At 37.3% G+C, this 21,927-nt stretch overlaps 1 protein-coding gene across 3 annotated transcripts in view; it reads right to left on the minus strand.

Annotated features, from left to right (window-relative positions):
• Positions 1 to 21,927, minus strand: part of klhl2 (kelch-like family member 2) — a 40,690-nt gene that overhangs the window by 9,451 nt on the left and 9,312 nt on the right. For all 3 annotated transcript variants that reach the window (XM_015344497.2, XM_006629427.3, XM_015344496.2), the window contains exons 2-6: positions 17,913 to 18,038; positions 16,441 to 16,547; positions 15,015 to 15,136; positions 5,532 to 5,694; positions 820 to 929 (exon numbers count right to left, since the gene is read on the minus strand). In XM_015344497.2, the coding sequence (XP_015199983.1) occupies positions 820 to 929; positions 5,532 to 5,694; positions 15,015 to 15,136; positions 16,441 to 16,547; positions 17,913 to 18,038 (628 nt within the window). The remainder of the gene's footprint in view (positions 1 to 819; positions 930 to 5,531; positions 5,695 to 15,014; positions 15,137 to 16,440; positions 16,548 to 17,912; positions 18,039 to 21,927) is intronic.

A 21,927-nucleotide genomic window follows, 5' to 3' on the forward strand; every position in this document is an offset into this window, starting at 1 on the left:
AACTTTAATTAAAAGCTTTCATAAAAGAGCATTCCTGTTGGAAGCATTTTGAAAACCAGCTTTAAAGGTTAAACGGAAGCCTTACTATGAAGTTTCTTATTGATTTTTAACTTATGGACACATGAAAGGTTATTAATAACAGGAGGCCATTTCTCCCACATAGCTCATTTAGTTTCTAGTAGGAAACTGATCCATGAATCTTATCATTTCTTGAAAGAGGTCAGTTTTAGTGGCATGGTTTATGCCAGACATCCACAATTGTTTGTTATTGTTATTAAAAAGTGCCACATTCTCAGTTACTGTAGGATATTTTGTTCTATGAAAAATGTGAAGTGTTAGAGTCAATGACAGAATGTGTCATGTAACAAAACAAGCAAAAAATTGAGGTTAAACAATTTGTCTCCATATGCTAAATGTTGTATGGTCTCCCCGTGTCTCTGGGTGAACTGGTTCCTCCCCACCTCAGTCCAAAGACCTCTAAAAATCAAATACAATGCAGTTTGTACATGTCATGTTGTACCTGTATAGTCCACAAAAACCCATACGGAATATGTTATTACCTCTGATCATCTTGACATCACTAAATTGCTTGTAAACCATTTATGACCAGAAGGTCCAAAAGTCACTCGTGGTATGGTATCAAGCCGGGCTATTAACAAAAACTGCAGCAGAAGCCATAGCAGCTTCAAGGGAACAACAAATGCACATCTGAACTGGACAGTTTTATGACTGTAGACAGTCACTAGTGTCCATCTTTGACAGGATTAATACATTTAAAATTGTTAGTCAACTAATATGTGACAAGATCAGTGCTTTTACCTTCTCCTCTGAAGGGATAGTAAGCTTATCGCTGGCTATCAGGCTGCACACCTGCTCAATTCCCAGGTTCACAAACTCTTCACTCTGTACCACCTCTGAAAAGTGCTGCTCTGAAATAGGAACAAGTAAATTAAAAAATAAACAATAGATCTTTGTATTTCGTTTTGTAACAAAGCACTATGTGTACAAAAATCAATACGGTTTGTTTGAATTGGACATTATCAATTTCTCATTGTTAAAACTGTTTTGACCAAAGAGAAAATCTTTAATCTGACCTATATTCCCTTTTCACAAAGGGGTAAAAAAGTTGCAACTACAGAAAAGCTATTGTTTACATAATAAGAAGTCAGACAATAAAAGCCAAGGTATAAAGGTATGTTTTCAATTTTCAATTAAATAGAGGTAACTGTGGGGGCTTCAGAGTGGTGCAGCCAAGAAAGACACTTGCTTGAGTGCAGGTTGGACTTTGTGATCAGGGGTTCGAGCACAGGTCATGTGACCACCGTGACTGGGATTCCCCAACGAGTGGGGCAAAATCGGCCGAGTGCTACACAGGTGAATGATGGGATAGTGTGTCCAGGGTTCTCAGAAATGCTGCAAACTGTGTGAGCATGCGTGGGCTGCAAAGGAACAAGTAGAGGTTTATTCCAAGCTGAAAAGAGAAGAAAGGAAACGCAACGTCTCGGCTGTGGAGCCTTCTTCGGGCACTCACACCCAAAGCCAAAACGTTGCGTTTCCTTTCTTCTCTTTTCAGCATGGAATCCACCTCTACTTGTTCTTTTTTAAACCCTCATACATGCTTCTTCTCCAGTCCAAAGGCTATGCTTGCAACTGTAATTACAGGTAGAATTTGATCTGCTCAGATGTGAACATGCGAATTTCATTTAAAGAAGAGTTTTAGAAACACCAGCAAGTAAGGCATTACGCTTTTATGCAAGAAAGAAAAGGCTTGTTTAAGCTTCTCTTAACTCTGCTGGATAAGACAAGAGTGAATGAGCAATATCATGCAGGTAGGAAAAAAGATACCTCAGAAACACTGGGGAATATTTTCTTCTAAAACCAAATTCATATTTGAATAAACCAAACCAAACGTAAAGCAAGAGAAACTGCCATGTGAACAGACGTGAACTCCCAACGCTGTTTCTAACAGTAATTATATTACGATATTGTAACGCTTACGGCCGACAGGCGCTGTGTAAGAGCCGGCGTACCAGAGCGGGTGACGTCACCGCCCTTCCCTGTGATAGCAGGACCACAGCTACTGGGCTGGGGAGAGATCTCTCTTTAGCTCACGGGGCTAGGTCGCTGCAGAGAGACGCGGAAGTCCCGGGTTCGAGCCCCGGACGGTGCAGGGGCCGACCTAATGCGGCAAGGGCGCCCGCCCGAGCCCCCGTTGCGTTACATTGGTGTCAGAAGCGGGGCGGGATAGCCCTTCGCCGGGGACGGCGATTTAAGCGGGGGAGAGTGTAACGCTTACGGCCGACAGGCGCTGTGTAAGAGCCGGCGTACCAGAGCGGGTGACGTCACCGCCCTTCCCTGTGATAGCAGGACCACAGCTACTGGGCTGGGGAGAGATCTCTCTTTAGCTCACGGGGCTAGGTCGCTGCAGAGAGACGCGGAAGTCCCGGGTTCGAGCCCCGGACGGTGCAGGGGCCGACCTAATGCGGCAAGGGCGCCCGCCCGAGCCCCCGTTGCGTTACAATATTATTTAACTGATCATGTGCAAGCAAGTTAGCTGATACCAGGCTCCCGTCGCCCATCATAATCTGTTAGTGACAGAATAAGATCAGTCTGTTCCCAAAGACACAGACGTGTAAGAATAAGAATGATTTTAAAGCATAAAATCTGTTCACAAATGTTTGCAAGGTGAATGTTATATTTTAGAATACTACAGCTGTTTCTCAAGGTTTAGGAATAAATATAAGTTAAATTAAAAAAAGAAGACTGGGGCACATGGAATCTGATTACTGTCAACACTGTGGTACAAAATAGTTTACCTGTGCGTTTTAAAAATACAAGTCAAATTAAATGAGGAAGAGCTTTATTTAGGTTTCATTTATTAGTATTATTAATCAAAAACAAAATTTTTAAATGGTTATCAGCATGGTTCAGAATTTTTCTTCGGCTTTCAAACATTTTTTATGTCAAACGGTAGATAGTTCAGCCATCTAATGTGAATACAAAATCTCGGAGATGTTCTACAGGACTATCTAACAAAGTGCCCTCCATTTGTACTGAAACACTGAAGTCAAAATTGCTATTTTTGCTGTATACTCCAGCTATTCGGATTTGAGATGAAAAGATGAATATGAGGCAAAAGTACAGAATGTCACCCTTTATTCCTGTACTGATAGGTTTTAGAATAACAGCACTTCATGTGTTCAATCCCTCCATTTCAAGTGGAAAGACAAGTAGGAAAGCAATAAAGAGCCATCGCTAGAAGAATCGGTACATTCTAAGCAGCCATGTCTGTAGGGAGAGCCTGTTGCTAGGGAAACCTGTAGACAAACAGCGCTTGGTAAAGGCATCTTGGTATGTGAAGAGTTGAAAACATTTAAAGCAAGAAGTTTGTGTCTCTAGAACAGATAACTACTTTTCAGAACCTGTAAGTTAGCTTACAAAAGAACACCGTGTCCCAATTTATTTTTGTACACTGATAATCCACATTTATTAAAATAGCCTGTTATTTAATGCGTGACAGGAGCCCAACAGAATGTATGTTCTTTATGGAATATACGATATGTAATTCATTGGTCCTCCAAGATAATGATCTTACAAAATTCATAGCTTTTATAATAAGCTTATAATGCATTAACATAATGTTGTGACAAAATTAGATATTCGATTTAACCAATTAGTATGGGAGGTGAGGTCTACAGTAATGTATTTCGTCTTACTTAAGATATGAAAGCATAAACTATTTTCAGAGCATCTCTAAAAGAAGTGCAAATGCCACCTTTAAATCCGTTTGTATTATCTAGAATTTGGTGTAAATTAAATAAAATTCAGGTTTAGTCAGCATATAATGTGCTGCAATTTCATGTTCTCAGTGCAATCTACACATTTTACAGCATTCAGACTAAAGTGAACAATATGGTACAACATGGACTCATCTGCACTTGATTAAATTCAGTGTCAAATTCCCTTTTAACTTGATCATTATTAGCAGTTTCTGTTAATTATCACACCTAGTCTTGGCTAGAAGATTTCATTTCCAGAAGAATTGAGATTAATCAGTACAAGAACTTGCAAAGCTACTCTTACAAACTGTCTCTTAAAACATAAAATGTAGGTTTAAAACCCATGTTTTTGAGAATGCATTAGTAGCTACTCCAATTTATTTAAATTTGGCAGATTTTAATTGATATAGGCTTGATTTACGATTAAGTAGCACAAGGTGTCAAAATATTTGCACACATACCACATAGAAGGGACATACAGTTGACAAATGAGAGGAGATCATTCATGCAGTTTTTTTAAATCTCAGGGTATCATCCTCAATACAGTGGTGGTTAGCTTGACCCAGAAACCTAACACTGTGTGAAACAGTGCCCTCTTTTCTCTATTTTATACATACTTGCTCAGTTTCCATTTGTGTTCCCCAGTTTGCATTTCATTGATGATCTGTTATCAACTTCGAGGATTTTGAATGCGTGAAATTAGGTCTCATTATAGTGTTCTCAGTTTAAGATTAAAAACATTCCCATTATTTCTCTCAATGTAAGACATTCCTTAAAGCTCAGGAACACATATGACTGCTGTTCTCCAGACTGATTCCAGAGAAGCAAAACCATTTTTCTTATGTGGGGACAAAAAACCCTAAATGAGGCCTTACGGGTCTATTGTACAATTTTAGCATATCCTGATTTACATCCTACGCTTTTAACTATGTATCCTAAAACTGTGTCTGTTTGCTTTTTCTTGCTTCTCCAAATATCTAGAATCTGCAAATTATATGCCAACATAACTCAGATATTTTCACAGGTATCTCCTTGCAGCTTAGCATTTCCCATCTGCTCATATTGATGTTACCTGGACATATCACTCTGAACTTGGCTACACTACATCTGGCAGATGTTTTGCTTTTCACAACATACTATCAGTACAGAACTCTAATGGTCTCACCTTTGTTATACTTACTGTCTTAACACTCTCGTAGGTAGGCCAACAAACTGATTAAGAAAACATTTGTTACCCTTGAGTACCACTTCAGTTTAAGTTACTGCTATCCTTATCGGTTCTTCTCCAAACTACACACAGAAAAATAAAATCTCTGTTGATAACCACTTTTATTCCTTAGACGTTTGTAATGTCAATATATAAGACCACATTGTAAGTGATATCTGAATTTGCTGTTTGTAGTATACATACTACTTTAGGACCAAATAATTCCATTGTTTGTTTAAATCTGGCATGGAACTAAAGCACTACTTGTGTTCAATTACTTATTTCTTTGTGAAATCTTGTTAGGGATTTCTTTTGACATTTTAGAGTATGAACTAGTCTGTGACATTATCTAGAATAAGGTCTAAAATAAGACAATAAAAAGGAATGACTTAAAGACCTACAATTCACAACTGAGATGCACAAAATATTCAATTGTACATCATGTGCATTCATGGTATCACTTAATTTTTGTTGACTCTCTCTTTTTCTAATGACACACAATTATTTTAATGAACACTTTTTAACAAGATTGCAGTGGGACTTACCTGCAAAGGTATTGGCTTGATTCAGCAGTTCTGTACATGCATGCATGTCTGCAAAGGCTCTGATACCCAAGCAGTTAGTGGGATGTAGCTGGGAGCTTAAGAATTCACAACAAGCTTTCTTCACATCCTGGAGCTGCAGCAGACCAGCTGCTGGCAGTAACACCTTTGGGAATAAATAGCAAAGAAACAGGGAATGCATTCATTACAAACAGTGGGACAACAAGAACCAAGGTCACAATGGAATAATAAACAATGAACAAAACTGCCTGCTCGAATCAATATAAATAATAAATAAGAAACTTCAAGTTGGCCATTATTACCTATACTGTTGCCAACTGTAATGCAGGATTACAGTAAATCTCTTTCTTCTAACTATTTATTTCTCTACTTATATCAATTAACATTAAGAAAGTATGCAGAACGTTGTACTGTCATCAATGGCAACACTAGCCTAAGACTAATATGTGACTAAAATTAGTCATCATTTCATAACCACTTTTCATATATACATAACATACATTAAGACAAATCTAATAATTAGGTTCAAAGAGCACGTCCTAAACGCTGCATCCATTTATCTTAGAGTATAATCTAAATATCCATTTTTTTATCCCTTTACATTTTTTAAGTTTTACACTCCAAACGCAAAGTTCCCAGTTACAGACGAGCACTTTCCATTTGTCATTACAATTCCACCTGTAGTTCATGTAGCGTTAGTGAAGCTATAAAGCTTACCAAAAAAGCAGCAATCTTGCCACTTTGTAAATTCTGAATATGGTGGAGATGAGCCAAGATTGGCAGAAAAGTACTTGAAAAAAGCAACAAGATCACCAAGTGCTGAACTGTTAAGATGCGAGACTGGAAGACTATCTTGCCACATGTGTGTGTGTTGTATATGTTCAGGTAAAAAGCACAAGGGAATGTCCCTCTCATGCTCCGTCCAGGGCTAGTACACAAGTGCACAGACGACCATTAACCCTAAGAACACATCCTTCAGACATTAAAAATTAATCGCTTATATTTTGACCGGGTTTTAAAGTTTGTGCATTGTAGAAGTCTTCAAGTGCAGGAAGCCTGCCAGTATTACATAGTTCACTAACACAGTTAATGAGTGTTCTTATAGTCTTGACAGCATCTGAACACCCCATCCATGACTAGCATAACACGGTACCATCTTGCATTACAGGGTCTTCTTGTCATGGAAAAATTGAACTTGACATGAATATTTCTTGTCACAATATCATGTGTGATTGCCACCACCTTTTACAATTGTACATGCTGTCCTCCCTAATAATAATGTGGTAAATTCTGAAAGATTGGCAGTAAAGAATAAGAAGAAATATAATAAATAATAAAAAGTTTCTCGTTGATGCAAGGCGATTCACAAACTCTTCTTAGGAAGTGAAAAGTCAAAGCCTAGGTCCCAGTTTAGATTTTGTGCAGTTAAGTTTATGACCACATTTCTAAAAGGCCTGGACCATCTAGCAAGGCAGCAACTTGCTCCTGTGTGAGCCCATGATCTTGTACCAGAGGATGTGCAATTAATATTTTAATTGCTACTACAGATATGAAAGTTAAAGTACTGAAAGGCAGAGCTTTAAGGCCTTTTTGACTTAACTAAAACTCAAATCAAATATTAAATACTAATCTATGGTAAAATAAACTCATTTTGCTTTTGTTCCGAATATCATTGACTTGTTGGGTTGTACTGCATAGTTCTGTATAATTTGGTAGTATGTGAGACATGAAAATTAGACCTCTATTTCACTGAAAAGGACATTTGTTTTAACATTCTACACCTACCACATGGACATCTCTAGAATGATAATGAGGCTTGCTTTGCACATTACTGTACAGCAAGGCATTTGACTCCATTACATGTTACGAAGAACAGATCCTAGACTTTTTCCTTTTCCCATGTGTCTGACAGCTTTATATTCGTATTTACGATTAAAAGGGTAGATTCTGAAATGCTCAATACAGACTGTACAAGAGGTTGTAGATAATGAAGACTGGTGAGACAGTATATCCATTTTGCTCTATTGAAATAAAATGACTGGATTGTACTTCATTCATAGAACCGCCATTATACATTATTGGGGATCAATGTAACAAATGTGTCACAGCTAAAAAGTGAAGAAAAATTATCAGGAAAGAGTATTTACCAATAAAATTAGTATGCAGATAGGTGTAGACGTTTGACCGCTGTGCTAATGACTAGAGCTTGTGAAATTCAAATTCAAGACAGGAAGGCAAAGCTAGGCACAATTCAGCTCTCAGCAATTTATTCTAAAAGAGGAGCTTATGGAAAAGACCCATACATTATCTGAAGTGTATGTAAGGAAAACACATTTTGCACAATAAATGCTGCCAAACTGACCACTTCCATGTAATTTAAAATGTATACTAATATCAAGGCTTCATACTTATCCTTGGTGTAGGATGATACAGAAAATACTTTTATCTTTTTATAGCATGTACAAGGAAAAGAAGGTGTGAACATATACTGTAGTTCACAGCAGATTACAGTAATGTAGCGGTACACCCCAATCACGATAGTTTTGAAATTAAGAAGCACAGGTGTTTTTCTAATTATACCATTATGGTGTTATACTAAAAATGGAATTGGTGCTGTATATTTCTGAAACAGAAGCAGCTTTATTTTTGTCATGGAAAGAAAAGTCACAGGAATTTACTACAAACATTCAATCAGAATGCAAGAGCATAAGTGTTGCCATTCAGCCTGTCTAACCCATTCAGTTAGTATATTAGTGATCCAAAGACATCACCCAGCCATTTCTTGGATGAAGCCAGGGAAGAAGCCATTTTTGACAACACGGCTCGGTAGCTTATTCCAGATTCTCTCAACTCAGTTTAAAAAAAAAACATGCACAATTTTTAAAAAATCCATACACTGTTTTCAATTGCACAAAAACATTGGGAAAAATTAACTGATAAGAATTCCACAGACAAACAGCACTCGTTTCAGGAAGCCTTCCAGCTTTAAATTAGACCCACATTAAGAGAGGATATTGTACACCCATACAGCTTAGCTTAGCTTTGAGACCACCTCTGCAACTTAAATGAACACTACACTACAAACTAGGTAACGAAACATGAAAAAAAGAAATATTATCAATAACATCAACGCAAAGCCATCACTCAAAGCAACAGATGTGTAAAGTCTTATGTAAACTTTGATAACAGGCTCATATCAAAATGTAAGACTTGCGCTACTACAATGATTAACACAAAAAGGGGGCAATTTTGCAAACACCAGAGTTGCACAATTCCTGGAGGTCTCATGCTTGTTTCTCTTCAGCTTTTGAAAAATAACTCAAGTTGGGGTTTTTTCCTAATCCACTGACGTCTTCATGTCCTGATGATCATTTCTGCATTTCTCATTTGGAATTGAGCAGTACAGGCCAACAAAACCGAGTTGAAAGATTTGGCGAATCTCCATCTCCTCACAGCAACTTCAACGATCTCAGTCAACTTGATATTTGTTTTGAACTTTCAGTTCTTACAGTATATCAGTTCCAGTTTACTCTTCATTACTTTGCTAAGACAGGGATATATATATCCATGAAATATCCATACAAAATACAATTGCGAGAGTGGAATGAAAATTAAAATTGTTCCCTTTGAAAAACCAATTTGGTTACAGCTGAGTGTGTGGTATTTTTCATATTTTCGTAAAAAGCCAATTACAGTCAATTCTTCATGAATCACTCTACAAAAATGAATAAAGACAGGAATATTGATAATACTGCCTTCAGGTAAGGTAAGAAAACTATTTACGAATCAGAAAAGGGCAGAAGATCGTAACAGCCTTTAATGCCGTGGAAAAACAGCAGTTTATCAATAATCTTCAATGTCTTCTCACATGCATTATATTACTGTTAATGTGGAAAGTGAAACCTGTTGAAAATAAAACTACATAGAAATTGATAATTTCTGAATATTGTGCACGAGTGTATCAATTACATTTAGCTAAGCAGCCAGCTGAAAAACATTTTAGTCACATTATTTAAGAGGGTTTAACTGTCGTAATTAGCTACAGTTGTTCTAGGAAAGTTAAAAATTGCATTACTACTGGCATATTTTAATAATGAAATAAAACATGCTCTTATCCAATATACTCCCTCACTGTAATGTACACAGGACTTTGCTCACAGACACTCAAACAGATACATACTATAAGGTGTAACTAGAATTACATTTTTCTGTAGACACCATATCTGGGGTGGGGGGATCAGAAATAGCCAAAACCTGCACTACAACACGTACCCTTCAACTAGGGCACACCCCTAACAGCCTTAATTCCCAGAAACATTATGCAACAATCAAGAAGGTTTAACAGTCTTATTTCTTTTTTGACGTTTTAACCAAAAACCACACATTTCAAGCACGTTCTGTACTTTGATAGCTATTTTCTCAGCTCTCCCCAATAATTTACCAAGCTGAAACCTTGGTCTTGAATCCCACAAAATGCAGTGTGCATCTGTACATAGCCAGGGCAGCCTGTTGATATAGCCGGTAATTAATTTAATTAATGAAGCCTCTAATCTATGGAGACCACAGAAGATTGTGACAACAGAAAACATATCCATACGTTTTAGTTTTCAATTTTAGGATTTTATTCCAGTTGTTTTCTTGCGCAATACAGATTCAGAATATAAGATCAAATCCGCCAACTCAAACATTTCAGCACTTTCTTTTAAAATGCTGAAAATGGAGTCAATTTGTAACTAGCCACAAAAAAGACTCTTTACATGCATAAAACCAAAGGAAAATGTGCAAAGTCACTAAAGTATTTTAAGTATTTAAAGTATTTTTACAGAAGTAGTTTTAAAAAGCTCACCATCTTACACCAATCAAGTACAGTAGAAAATGACTACTGGGATTTTTTGGATGATGAAGAATCTGGCCACTCCAGAGGCTTATTCTACTTTAATTTGGAAGCTAGTGAACCTGCAGTCAAGAAGCAGCTAACAGAAGCAGAGAAAATATAAGAGTGAAAAGAGTACACTGATTATAAAGGGCAGAAGATCGTACTTTGACACTAGTTTTGTCACATTTAGCTCTTGCAGTTCTCAGCATTGGTTTTCACACTAGCAAACAAAATAATGCCCAGATTGTAGCTACTTCCCTCTCCCAATCTGACAGTTTCAAAGCTAGAGAGCTGGCAGTATTGACTGTCACAACATTACAGTTCACATTAATAATGAAAACAGAACTGATTGTACAGAAATATAATATTTCATCAAACATGGCCACCATCTTCAAACTGCAAAAAAGTTCTAATACTGCACATAACATCCAGGAAACCTTAAACATTTTAAAACCACAGTCCAAGAGCTTTTAATTCTAACAATAATGCATTTCTGATCTTACATACTGTATAGCCCTAACCACAAAAGACTCCTCATATAAATTTTGTCAGTCATCACACCGTTTGCAGTACAAATCAAAGTTAACCCTAACACACAACCCACTGAAATCTAGAAAAATTTACATCCATCTGCTCCACAAATACACAAAGGGAAGTGGGTGGCCTCGTGGTTAAACTTGGGGACTGTGGTTTCAGACTGAAGTTAGCACACTTCAGGAATGAAGACATCTTTACTGTGCTTATGTAAAGTACAGTACTTGCAGAAAAAACAAACTGCAAATCTAGGACCTGTATAAATCATACTGTATTAGCTTCTCTGTAGATTCAGAAGAGTCCAGCTGTGTATTCACAAATGTTTTATGCTGATGTAAGGGAAATAAAAGTGCATTTCAAGATCTGTAATCTACACACCTTAAGTTATACTTAACTTTAATTAATGTCTAAAAGAGCCAGATACATCACATCTCTAGACATAAAACCAATTAACAAAAACTATTTAGACATCAAATTTCAATTAGATCACCATCTAACAAAATGGTATATAAATGGTTTCTGACATCTGCTCTCACACTATAGTGAACGTCAGAAACAATTTATAACCATGACGTTCTTAAAGAACGAATGGCGGTTATTTTTATTGCATGAACTAAAACGGCTAATGATGTTCTATCAGGTTTTTTGAAAGACTGCACATTTTCCAGCAACCACTTTACAGGACATAGACAATGGAAACTACTATATGTACATCACAAAAAAAAGAAAAAATATTATGTGGTATTAAAAGTTCCTGGATTTCAGTTTCAGTTTTAGTGTCCCTTTCATACCTGATCACTTTAGAAATGTTGCAGTAGAGTAATATCAATATCATAGGAACTGCATTCAACTAAATCATTTGCCAACATAAATGGAGAAAGAAACACCTTTAAGTCCAGAGGAGCTATTCCAATATTGTATCAATTGTATCAATACAATTCATTTTGTATTCATTATATAAAGAGCAATGAACAATGCCATAACAAAGAGCAATGAACAATGATAACAAAAATAGCATTTTTTAAACTTAGGTATACTGAATTTTCAACTAAGGTCCAATATTTGTCATTACAATTAATAAAAGACCTCCTGTTGTGGTTGCTACGGAAACAGAAGACAAAGCAATCAAAGGAGGCAAAAGATGGGAGTTGAAAGAAGGCTCATAACCTTCTTCTGGGCCCAGCTGAATGCAACACAATGCATGTGGCAAAACAGACATGGAAAACTATTACATTAACGTTGTAAAAATTCCAAATGCAGGGTTTTGCAACTACTAATTTAATATTTTTCAGGGCAATTACAAATTTATCTTAATCGAGGGAAACTAGCCACAGTGAATATGCTACATAATATAATATACTATTATCATTGTCAATCCTGATATGTACAATACTGAATACTCTTCGTTGCTAAGGAGGTCACATTACACAGCAGAAAGTCCAGAAGAATTCTGATCACAGCCTTCTAGTCCCAAAACTCTTGTACTGGTAACCGATTCTAGGGAAAGACAATTAAGTTGCTTTGAAAAGCTAAAAATAAAATCTCATCATCCTTCCATCAATATCCAATACAAAGTGAAAGCCCCCTAAACAAAAGGCTCCACATCTCCTCATCAGGCTCAAACAAGTGCCTTTTCAATATTTGGAGTTTTCAACAAATGCCATTAATCATGAAATTCCACTTTGCTTTCCAATATTTTAAGCAAAACAACTAGCATTTAGGATGAATAAGGCCTGAATGGTTATCTCAATTTGGAGATGCCAATTGCAAGCTAACGTGCACTATCGGACAGGGGAGTTAGCAGTGACTGGACAAGTGATGAAAATTATCACCTGACCTCACTCTCAAGCAGTGCTTAATTTGTGGGTCACAAGGTGCCAGTGCTCAATGTGAATGGGAGAAAGCAGATGTATGAGAGGCAACGAGGAGCACTTAGCTGTCACATAATGCTGAACATCAATGTAATGCTCTGTCACTGTTTTTTCACACCACCACTGTCAGCATGCCAACAGGGAAACTTAAATTAGCAATTTCAAAAACCTTAATCGGTCACTGGGGATGTAAGGTTTCGGATAATTATATATTATTCATTATATATTATATATATATGATTTGTTATATATTATTTAGAATATGATTATGATGGTCTATACTGTGTATAGCCCAGCGGTAACTATATTGATATATATTATTTTACAGATAAAACTCTAGTCTTTCATGACTTTAATTAAACATGTATTGAAAACCGTAAACGTTTGGCAGGTATGCAGCCTGATGAAGGCACTTTTGGTTAAACTAGTAGCCTCGACTAGCATTAGCCAGATTTTTGCAGTGTGCTGCACTATTTTCTCAAACAATTTCCTCCTCGTGTCTGAATGCTTGAGCACGCAGCACTGGAATGCAAAAGCCATCCCATTACAACACCTGGCAGGGTGCACCACACGTCAGCAGTGTAATAAAGCAAGAGCCTGTGTCCCACCCCATTTTCTGATGTGCATGAAGTCTATTTTTAAAATATTTATAGAGAGAGAACAAATAATGATTTCTTTTCACAGAACTGTAATCGAGGAGTGAACAACATGAAAGAGTATCTGCCTTTAAAATTAGTGTCAAACTGTGAACTTCACGTCAAGAGGCGCTGGAGCGCTGCTTACAGGTGCCAAGACACAGACAAATCGAGATGCACCGGAGCTTATCTCTGAGGATCTCTGGCACAAATTAAGCACACCTGGCAAGCCTCAGGAGCTGCCACATCCCAGGACAGTTAGAGCCACTGAAATCCAACCAAGCTGCTGCTTGAAGTGTCACTGTCTGTTAGAAACCACAGCTCACACTCACACTGGTGACATCCCCACTACAGGGCACATGTACTTTGTATTTTGACTTTGCTGTATTTTGAGTGAACACCTTCACGGATTGACAAACGTGGGGGGTTCCCTCAGGAACCGCTGCCGTGGTAGTATTCTGGCCATCACAGAGGACAGTTACCACCCAGGGCATGAGCTCTTCACCCCACTGCCCTCAGGCAAGAGATATAAGAGCATACGGACACTTACCACTAGATTCTTCAATAGCTTCTATCCACAAGCAGTGAGACTGGCGAACACATTTAGCCATCCCCCTCGGACCACACCTACACCATCACCATCTACCTCATTGTAATTTATTAATTGTACGTCTCCAGTCATTGTTTACACGTCTGTATTGTTTACATTCAAACTGTCTGCATGTTTACTTGCACATTGTCTATTGTTTGTTTGTACATTGTCTTGATGCACTGTTTGCACTTTGTTTTGTTTTTTACACTTGTTTTATAATCGAGAGACTTTCTGTAAGTAAGAATTCCATTGTACCAGTACCGGTTACATATGGCAATAAAGTTCAAGTTCAAGTTCAAGTTCAAGGAAGTCATTGCTGCATCTAGACTACTTCTGAACTACTCAATTCTTGATCTACTCCTTTGAACTTGTATGTCAAATATTTTAAAGTAACCAAATAGTTTGTTGAGCCCCATTAAACACAGGCATTGAAGTAAGCCATAAAGCCAGTCATTAGTTACTCTCTGAAGAACTTAACAAGGGGTATGCAGAGAACTCCCAAGGACACAAGCAGAATCATACCTCACATTTTTCAAGATAATATTAAACACAAGGCTTTTGCATTCATCACTACATCAAACAGACTGGATATAATGGTCTGAACTTACAGGACATACATTTTTCTAAGTGGCAGAGAAAAATATTGAGATTACTCAGTAATATTTGTGTTTTACCTAGCACAGTGTGTGAACTGCCCTTCCAGGCCATGAAACTAATGTTATTGTATTAATAAATCTTGCTACAGGCAAATGAATGTTCCTCGTAGTTACTTATTTCATTTGTATATGTTGCCCTGTAAATTATATAATAACTATAACACCATAGTTATAATATTATTATATTTCTGTGGCCTGTATATTTGGGGGTATTCCTAAAATAGTTTTCCAAATGTATGTCACAAAGGCAAGAAGAACTGGAATGTCTAAAGAGCCGCAGTGCAGTACAAACAGTTAGTACCTGTACGTTATCTTCAGTGACCTGAATCTCTGCCGTGTAAACATAGTCAATGAGCATCCCCAAAGTCCACCCATCCATTTCCTTTATCCTGACTCGCTTGGCTCGGCTCTCGCTCATCTCACCTGCAACACAATAAAGAAGAGGGGAGAAATTGAGGACTTGCTATTGAATTTACAATAATTTAAGATAAAAATCTAGAATTACAAGATCAACAGGACCTGAAGTCTTACCTACACCTTAGTGATAAATGTTTAGCGGAGAAGCTAGAGCTTATTCCGGCAAGGATCAGGCAGAAGGCAGCGTACACCCTGGATGGGACTCCAGTTCATCACAGAGCACACAGATACATACACAAAGACATGCATTCACTCAAGGGTCACTTTTCCCAGAAGCCCATTAACCTACATGCTTGGATAGTGGGAGGAAACCACTGCATCCATAGGAAACCCATTTGAACACGGGAGAACATACGAACTCCACACAGTCAGCACCCCAGGAATGGAACTTGGGGCCCCAGCTCTGTAGGGCAGGGCAGCAATGCTAATGAAAGCACGACCCTGCCACACATTATTATTAACATGAGTATTTTAACTACTTAATAGTACAATAAGAGTTTCAAAGGTTAACGTGAAAGCTAATTTTAGGAATCAAGTTGCCTTTTCAGTCCAACCTCAGAAATACAGAGGCCAAACTATATGGCTTCTTTAATGAAAAGAAGTTTGAACCATCCAATAATTCTTCAGCTTTCTAATCCACACAAATAAAGCAGGTTTATTATAATTTTTGCAATTCTTCCATTAAAACACTTAAATTGTTTTAGGCTGTACACTGTATGCACCTGTTATTTAATGACATTACATTCATTGTAATTTGCCTTTATAAAATAATAATAATAATAATGTTTCTTTATTAGCCCTATACAATTTCTTGCATTAGGAATTCGTCTTTTCGCATACCCCAGCTTTTTCTCCATGGAGACACAGACACACAGACAGGGAGAGAAGCTTGGGGTCAGAGCCCAGGGTCAGCCATTGTACAGCACCCTTGGAGCAGTTGGGGTTAAGGGCCTTGCTCAGGGGCCCAACGGAGTAGGATTACTCTGCCGGCCACGGGATTTGAACCGGCAACCTTCCAGTCACAGGCGCAGATCCTTAGCCACAGAGCCACCTCTCCGCCCAAGCATTAATAAAGACACAGCAAATGTAAAATACTGAGATATGACTGTCTGAGTATATGCAGACTAATAGTAATGTTATAATCTTGTTTACTTTCACATAAGAATTGTACATTTTCTATTTATTGTTATATTTTCTAGTCCCAAAAACATTCCTGACATGAGTACCATGTCAAAATCCAAATAAAGTATATTTCTATTTTAATTAGGTAAATCAGAATCAGAAAATGAATGTTATAACAGAATACATACCTGTAAACATTGCATGGAAATAAGGACTGCAGGCTGCCAGTACTACTCTGTGGGCCGCAATCTCTACATCTTCAGCAACAATGGTCACATCACACAAAAGATTTTGGCTAAACAGGAGAGAAAAGTTATATTTAGGTATAGTAAGACAAACATAATGCATGTTTTTAATAAAAGCACATAGTCAAGACCAGTTACTGCTCGTCTGTAACAATCTCCAGGCTCAGTGATAAAAACGAAATACTAAAGCTGTTTGATACCATAATATGCAAAAATGAGAAGTTTGACCTGGAAAGTTAAGGGGCCAATTAAGTTCTTCAATAGTAGGAAGAGTAACAGGGGTACCAAATGGGCTAAGCAAACATCTAAAAAAGAACAATTTGTAATGCAGCATCAAAGTGGAAAGACTTAAAACACCATCTCCTGCCACAATAAATTAAGCTTAGTTCCCGATAAATAGACTTAATAGCCTTGCTGTTATGACAGCTGCTCTAAGAGAAGAGGCTGATGATCCAGTTCATACCATCTCACCCAATGTGTATGAAATGTGATATTTCAGAAGGACTGCTGCACAGGAGTTCCTCCAGTTCTGGTACTCAACTAACAGAAACACAGAGTGTCTGTTTCAATGGTTATTTAAAGGAGTGAACAGTTCTGGATAACATGACATACACTGGGGAGAAATGTAAACTGTTTTTAGAAATACCCAGAGATGTCAGGTATTTTCACACGTTTGTTTTCTCTGTGTACTTGTTCTGAACTAAAAAGGATCAGAAAATGTTTTTCAAATATAGATCTGATCAATATTACTAGCATAATAAAAAAGCATTTATTTTCAAGAATGTAACCAATTAACTTAAATTAAATTAATTAACTTTATTTCCTCAATTTAAAGTTGTCATTGATCCAATGACCAAGGCAAAGATTTAGCTACTTTTAAATATCCATTTATTACTGCAGAGTCGAGGGGGGTGGAGCCTATCTCTGCAAACATCAGGCACAAGGAATGATACACCCTGGATGGGACGTCAGTCCATCACAGGGCAGACACAAATACACTGTCACACCAGGACCAATTATCTCAGAAGCCAATTAATATACCAAAATTTCTTCAGATTGTGGAGTAAACAGGAACACACAGAGACAATCCACACACACAATTATAACTACTAAACCATCATGATGCTCTCTATTTATTTTTAGCTGAAAAATAATTTCAAAATTATATCCACTGTAATAGTGTAATTTCAGTAGAACAATACATGGTTGACCCTTTACAGGTATCACATTGCAAACTGAAATGTTACAGGTCCAAGTGACAGAAGGTTAAAGACACCTGTCATGCATAAACATGAATACAAAATGATGAAGGAAAAACACAAAATGTAATCTATAGGTATATTACATTTTGGTTTCCTTCCAAATCTGGAGGCTTTAGCAACTACTATCAAGAGAAGGAAACTGCCATAACATACCTGCGTAACTCATTCATGACTTTAAAAGCCTTTTTCATATGGCGAGAATTCACTGTGACTGGACACTGCTTCTCAGATACATCATCTTTCAGATCATGGGGCTTATGTTGGCAAAGCTTTGTGCATCTGTAAACAGATAAGAAGGTTGACATAACTTATCAGGACAGCAGCTACACAAGTTATGGAGGCACTTCTTCCAGTCTCTCAGAAAAGGCAGGCCACTTTAGAAAAGAAGAGCTAAAAAGTATAAAAGCTCAAGCCTAAACTGTAAATAAAATCATTAACAAAAAAAGACACAACTGTCCTTTTTTCCCCCCTGAGTGTTTTTAGTTATACTCAGTCACAACAGGATAATCCATCAATACTGTATATATACACTGAGAAAGTATCCATTTGTCTGAAGAGCAATTTTTTTAAAGGAAAAAAAATATTCTTCTGAATGAAAATTAAAGGAAGCTTTCCAATAATATTAAGAAGCAACCATCCCAATTGATCTGAAAGAGCTTCCACTACTAAGCCGCCTTTTAGCCAACCTGCTTAGTAGGTGAAGTGAAGAAGTGAGCAATTGTTTTATCTGCGAAATTAAGGCCAGGATTCTTTAGGATGGCCAGATTGTACAAGATCAGAGTAGGCCTCCCTAATCTTATAAACCATGCCTTGGGATCTTTAATGACCAGCTAGCAAGAACCTTAGTGTAACGCTAAAGAATAGCACCTCCTGCAGCACAGTGTCCTGGTCCCCATACTGGGACATTGGCCTGGAAATTGCGATCCAAAGGGAAGAGGCCCTCGCACTGGTCCACCAGCATAATATATGCTATTATCCATCCATTTTCAACCCTCCCCACCCAGGTCAGGGTCGTGGAGCAGCCAGAGCCTATGCCGGCAAGTAAACGGGCGAAAGGCGGGGTACACCGCGAGCAGGACGCCAGTCCATCCCATGGTGCACCCAGGGCCAGTTTTCCCAGAAGCCCATTAACCCACCAGCATGTTTTTGGACTGTAGGAGGAAACCAGAGCAATCGGAAGAAACCACCTTGCTGTCCCTCTTTCACTTAGAAGGTGCTCACTTTCATTAGAAAGTAAATCAATTAGAATTTAATTTACATTTAATTAGAAGTTAAGCTTTCACTGCAAACACAGAACTGTTTGTAAGGTTTTATGTAGGAAATCGAAAATGACCTTAAGTATTATACAAGAGTTCAATTACTGTGTGCGTTATTTCTCGTGTTTACTAAAGATGCATATATCCCAACCTTTAAGCATCAGGGTCAAGGTCATAAATGTATAAAAATATTTTGAGGTTAAATACAATGGCCTATTATATTACACTTGCATGCACCTCGGTGCTAATAGCACCTAATAACTGGGCACACAAGCAAAATAATTTAAAAATGTCTTAAGGTTCAGGTTAAGATGTGCCCTAAAACCTGTAAATATTTTCTTTATCTGAAAAGAGAGTTCTGCATTGTCTTTTAATCTAAAATATGGTTGTCCCTGTAGGACACTTTATATTGAATAAATTGTAAGAGTATTTGTGAAAGTACCTATTTTCTGTATACACTTTAGAGCAATTTTGACAAGTTCTGGGAATTTAAAGGGAATGAAAAACTGAAGTTACAGCACTGCAAAAAACAAATTAAGAAATTGAATTTGTTTATTAACACATATTTGGGTTTATATAAACATGTCTGTTTACTTGTATGCTATACATCCATATACAATTTAAAATATATATAATCCAGTCTGGACAAGAGGGAGAACACATTCAATTTTTAATTATCATTTGACTATATGCGTGTTACAGACTGTTGTGCAAAGAGAACACTGTGTCAATCAGTAATGTTAATCATCATTATCAAACAGCATGAAGAGCTCCCTGCAATGCAAATAACAATTTTTAATGTTCCACATAGAAATATTTATCCTATGCTCTTATTTTAATTAAAAACACATTAGTAGGATTGTGGTGGAGCCAGAGCCTATCCCAGCAAGCAACAGGCACAAGGCAGGGTACACCCTGGACAGGACACCAGTCCACTGTGTTGGGTAGCTTTCTTTTTTTGTCCTAATTGATGCCATGTTCTCCTTACCCAACAAGTCTTAAAATACAACTGATTGATAATGTAATGAATTGGATGAGTGACTAAAAGAAAGGTATCAGTAATACTTTCAATATCTAAAATGAAAAATAAGAAATTGTATCCAGCTACTATGAACATCATATAAGCTTTTCGTTACAGGCATCTGTGTTGCAGGTTCCAGAAGGAAGTAGGAACAAGACAAGTAAGTAATTAAAGATAAACCACAGAAGAGCACAGTCTTGTTTGTGTTTTAACTTCTTCCACAAATTGTTGATTTCAGGCCCTCTCTGATAAGAGGTATTGTACTGCACTTCAGGTATCCTTTCATAGCGAATGTGCTACTCTGCCAGCTGAATTTCAGCATATTGTCTAGGACGTATATGAATTCTTAATATCTTTGGATTATGAACTCACATACTTCCTGGACAATACATTGAAATCCGGTTGGGTGAGTAGCACAGCGATCAGGGCCTCCGTAGAGACAAAGGAACAATTTGAAGAGCAGCTTTTAAGTAGAACCATAAAATACTGCAATTAACACGTTGCTTTTAACACTTATCAAAAAATGTGGAAAGCAGAGCCACCAGCTAATACTAAAGGGAAATAATGAGAAAAACAAATACCTTATTTTTGATTTTTGAACCATAAAATGCCAACCTAACAGTATTGGAACTACAACTTTCTTATTTTCATAAAGCTTTTTTTTTTTGCTTGTGACTTTTTATGTTGTGGTCTCAGAATTACAAGGTCAGATGAAAAAGGCAAAGCTTGGTGCATTACACCCAACAATATGAATGGTAAAATAACCTTATTTACACAACAGATGTGAAACGGTCTAAAGCAGTTCCGTGGCACTTCTGCATTCACACACAGACAGGCATTTAACACATCAAAGACAAAATGCAGTATGCATCACAAATTACAAATTGCATTTCAAAAGACTCAAGCCCTTCCTACAGGAGTCTGGTGACAAGATGTGGCATCTCGGCACACAAGTGGATTTTAAATCTAAAGCCAACAAAAAATGGGGACAAGCCTCTTTCTCATGAACCTTAAAAGACAGGTTTACCCTCTTATATAAAAATAAGCATTCCTCCAGTTGTACGTGGTCCAACGAGCTCTACCATGAGCTTTACTGCTGTATATGCTAGATAGCAAACTGACTAAATGTACACTTCAGCCAGCAGATCAACCGTTATAGCCCTTGTTGACTGGGACTTTGATTTGTGAACTAGGCCTTGCTTTGACTTGGTTTTACCCGATGTTTTTAAGATGGAATGCTCTAATGTTAATCATAACTCATAATCAGAACTACAGTAACAGTTAACGTAATTCTGACTTGAATTCTGTAGACATTCAGGAAAATGAGTGTCTGGACTGAGAGTTCGTTAATGGTCAGAAAAAGGACAGAAAAGGGGTGAATGTTAAACTGTGGTGATGCAATTAGTGGAGTACCACAGGGATCTTAGTTATGTCTCTGGTGCAGCTAGGAAACTACGCAACTTTGAGGACAACACAAAATATAAGTATTGGCAAACACTGTAGAAGCAGCAAATTAAATTTAAAAAGATGTTCAACTCAGCACTAGGAGGACACCTGACAGATAACGTTTAATGTGGACAAGTGCACAGTATTACGTTTAGGTAGCAAAAACTAAAACAAAGCCAATCAAAAATTATACTATATAGTTAAAGGTGTAGAATTTAAAGCAAGTGATATTGCTAAAATTGTACTACTAATAAAACTTACAGTAATTCAGAATACTGTGTAAAATTTTAATAACCACAAAAAAAAAAAAAAGACTGAGGCACTCAGTTAAGGAAATCAGTCGAGAAAAGAGAAACCAGATACCATCCAGGGCTTAAGGGAATATTCTACACTGACAAGCTCAAGGAACTTATTTTTCACAGGTGGAAGTGCATTCACTTCAGAG

Source organism: Lepisosteus oculatus, chromosome 1, assembly GCF_040954835.1.
Source record: "Lepisosteus oculatus isolate fLepOcu1 chromosome 1, fLepOcu1.hap2, whole genome shotgun sequence".
In the NCBI taxonomy this organism is placed as follows: Eukaryota; Metazoa; Chordata; class Actinopteri; order Semionotiformes; family Lepisosteidae; genus Lepisosteus; species Lepisosteus oculatus.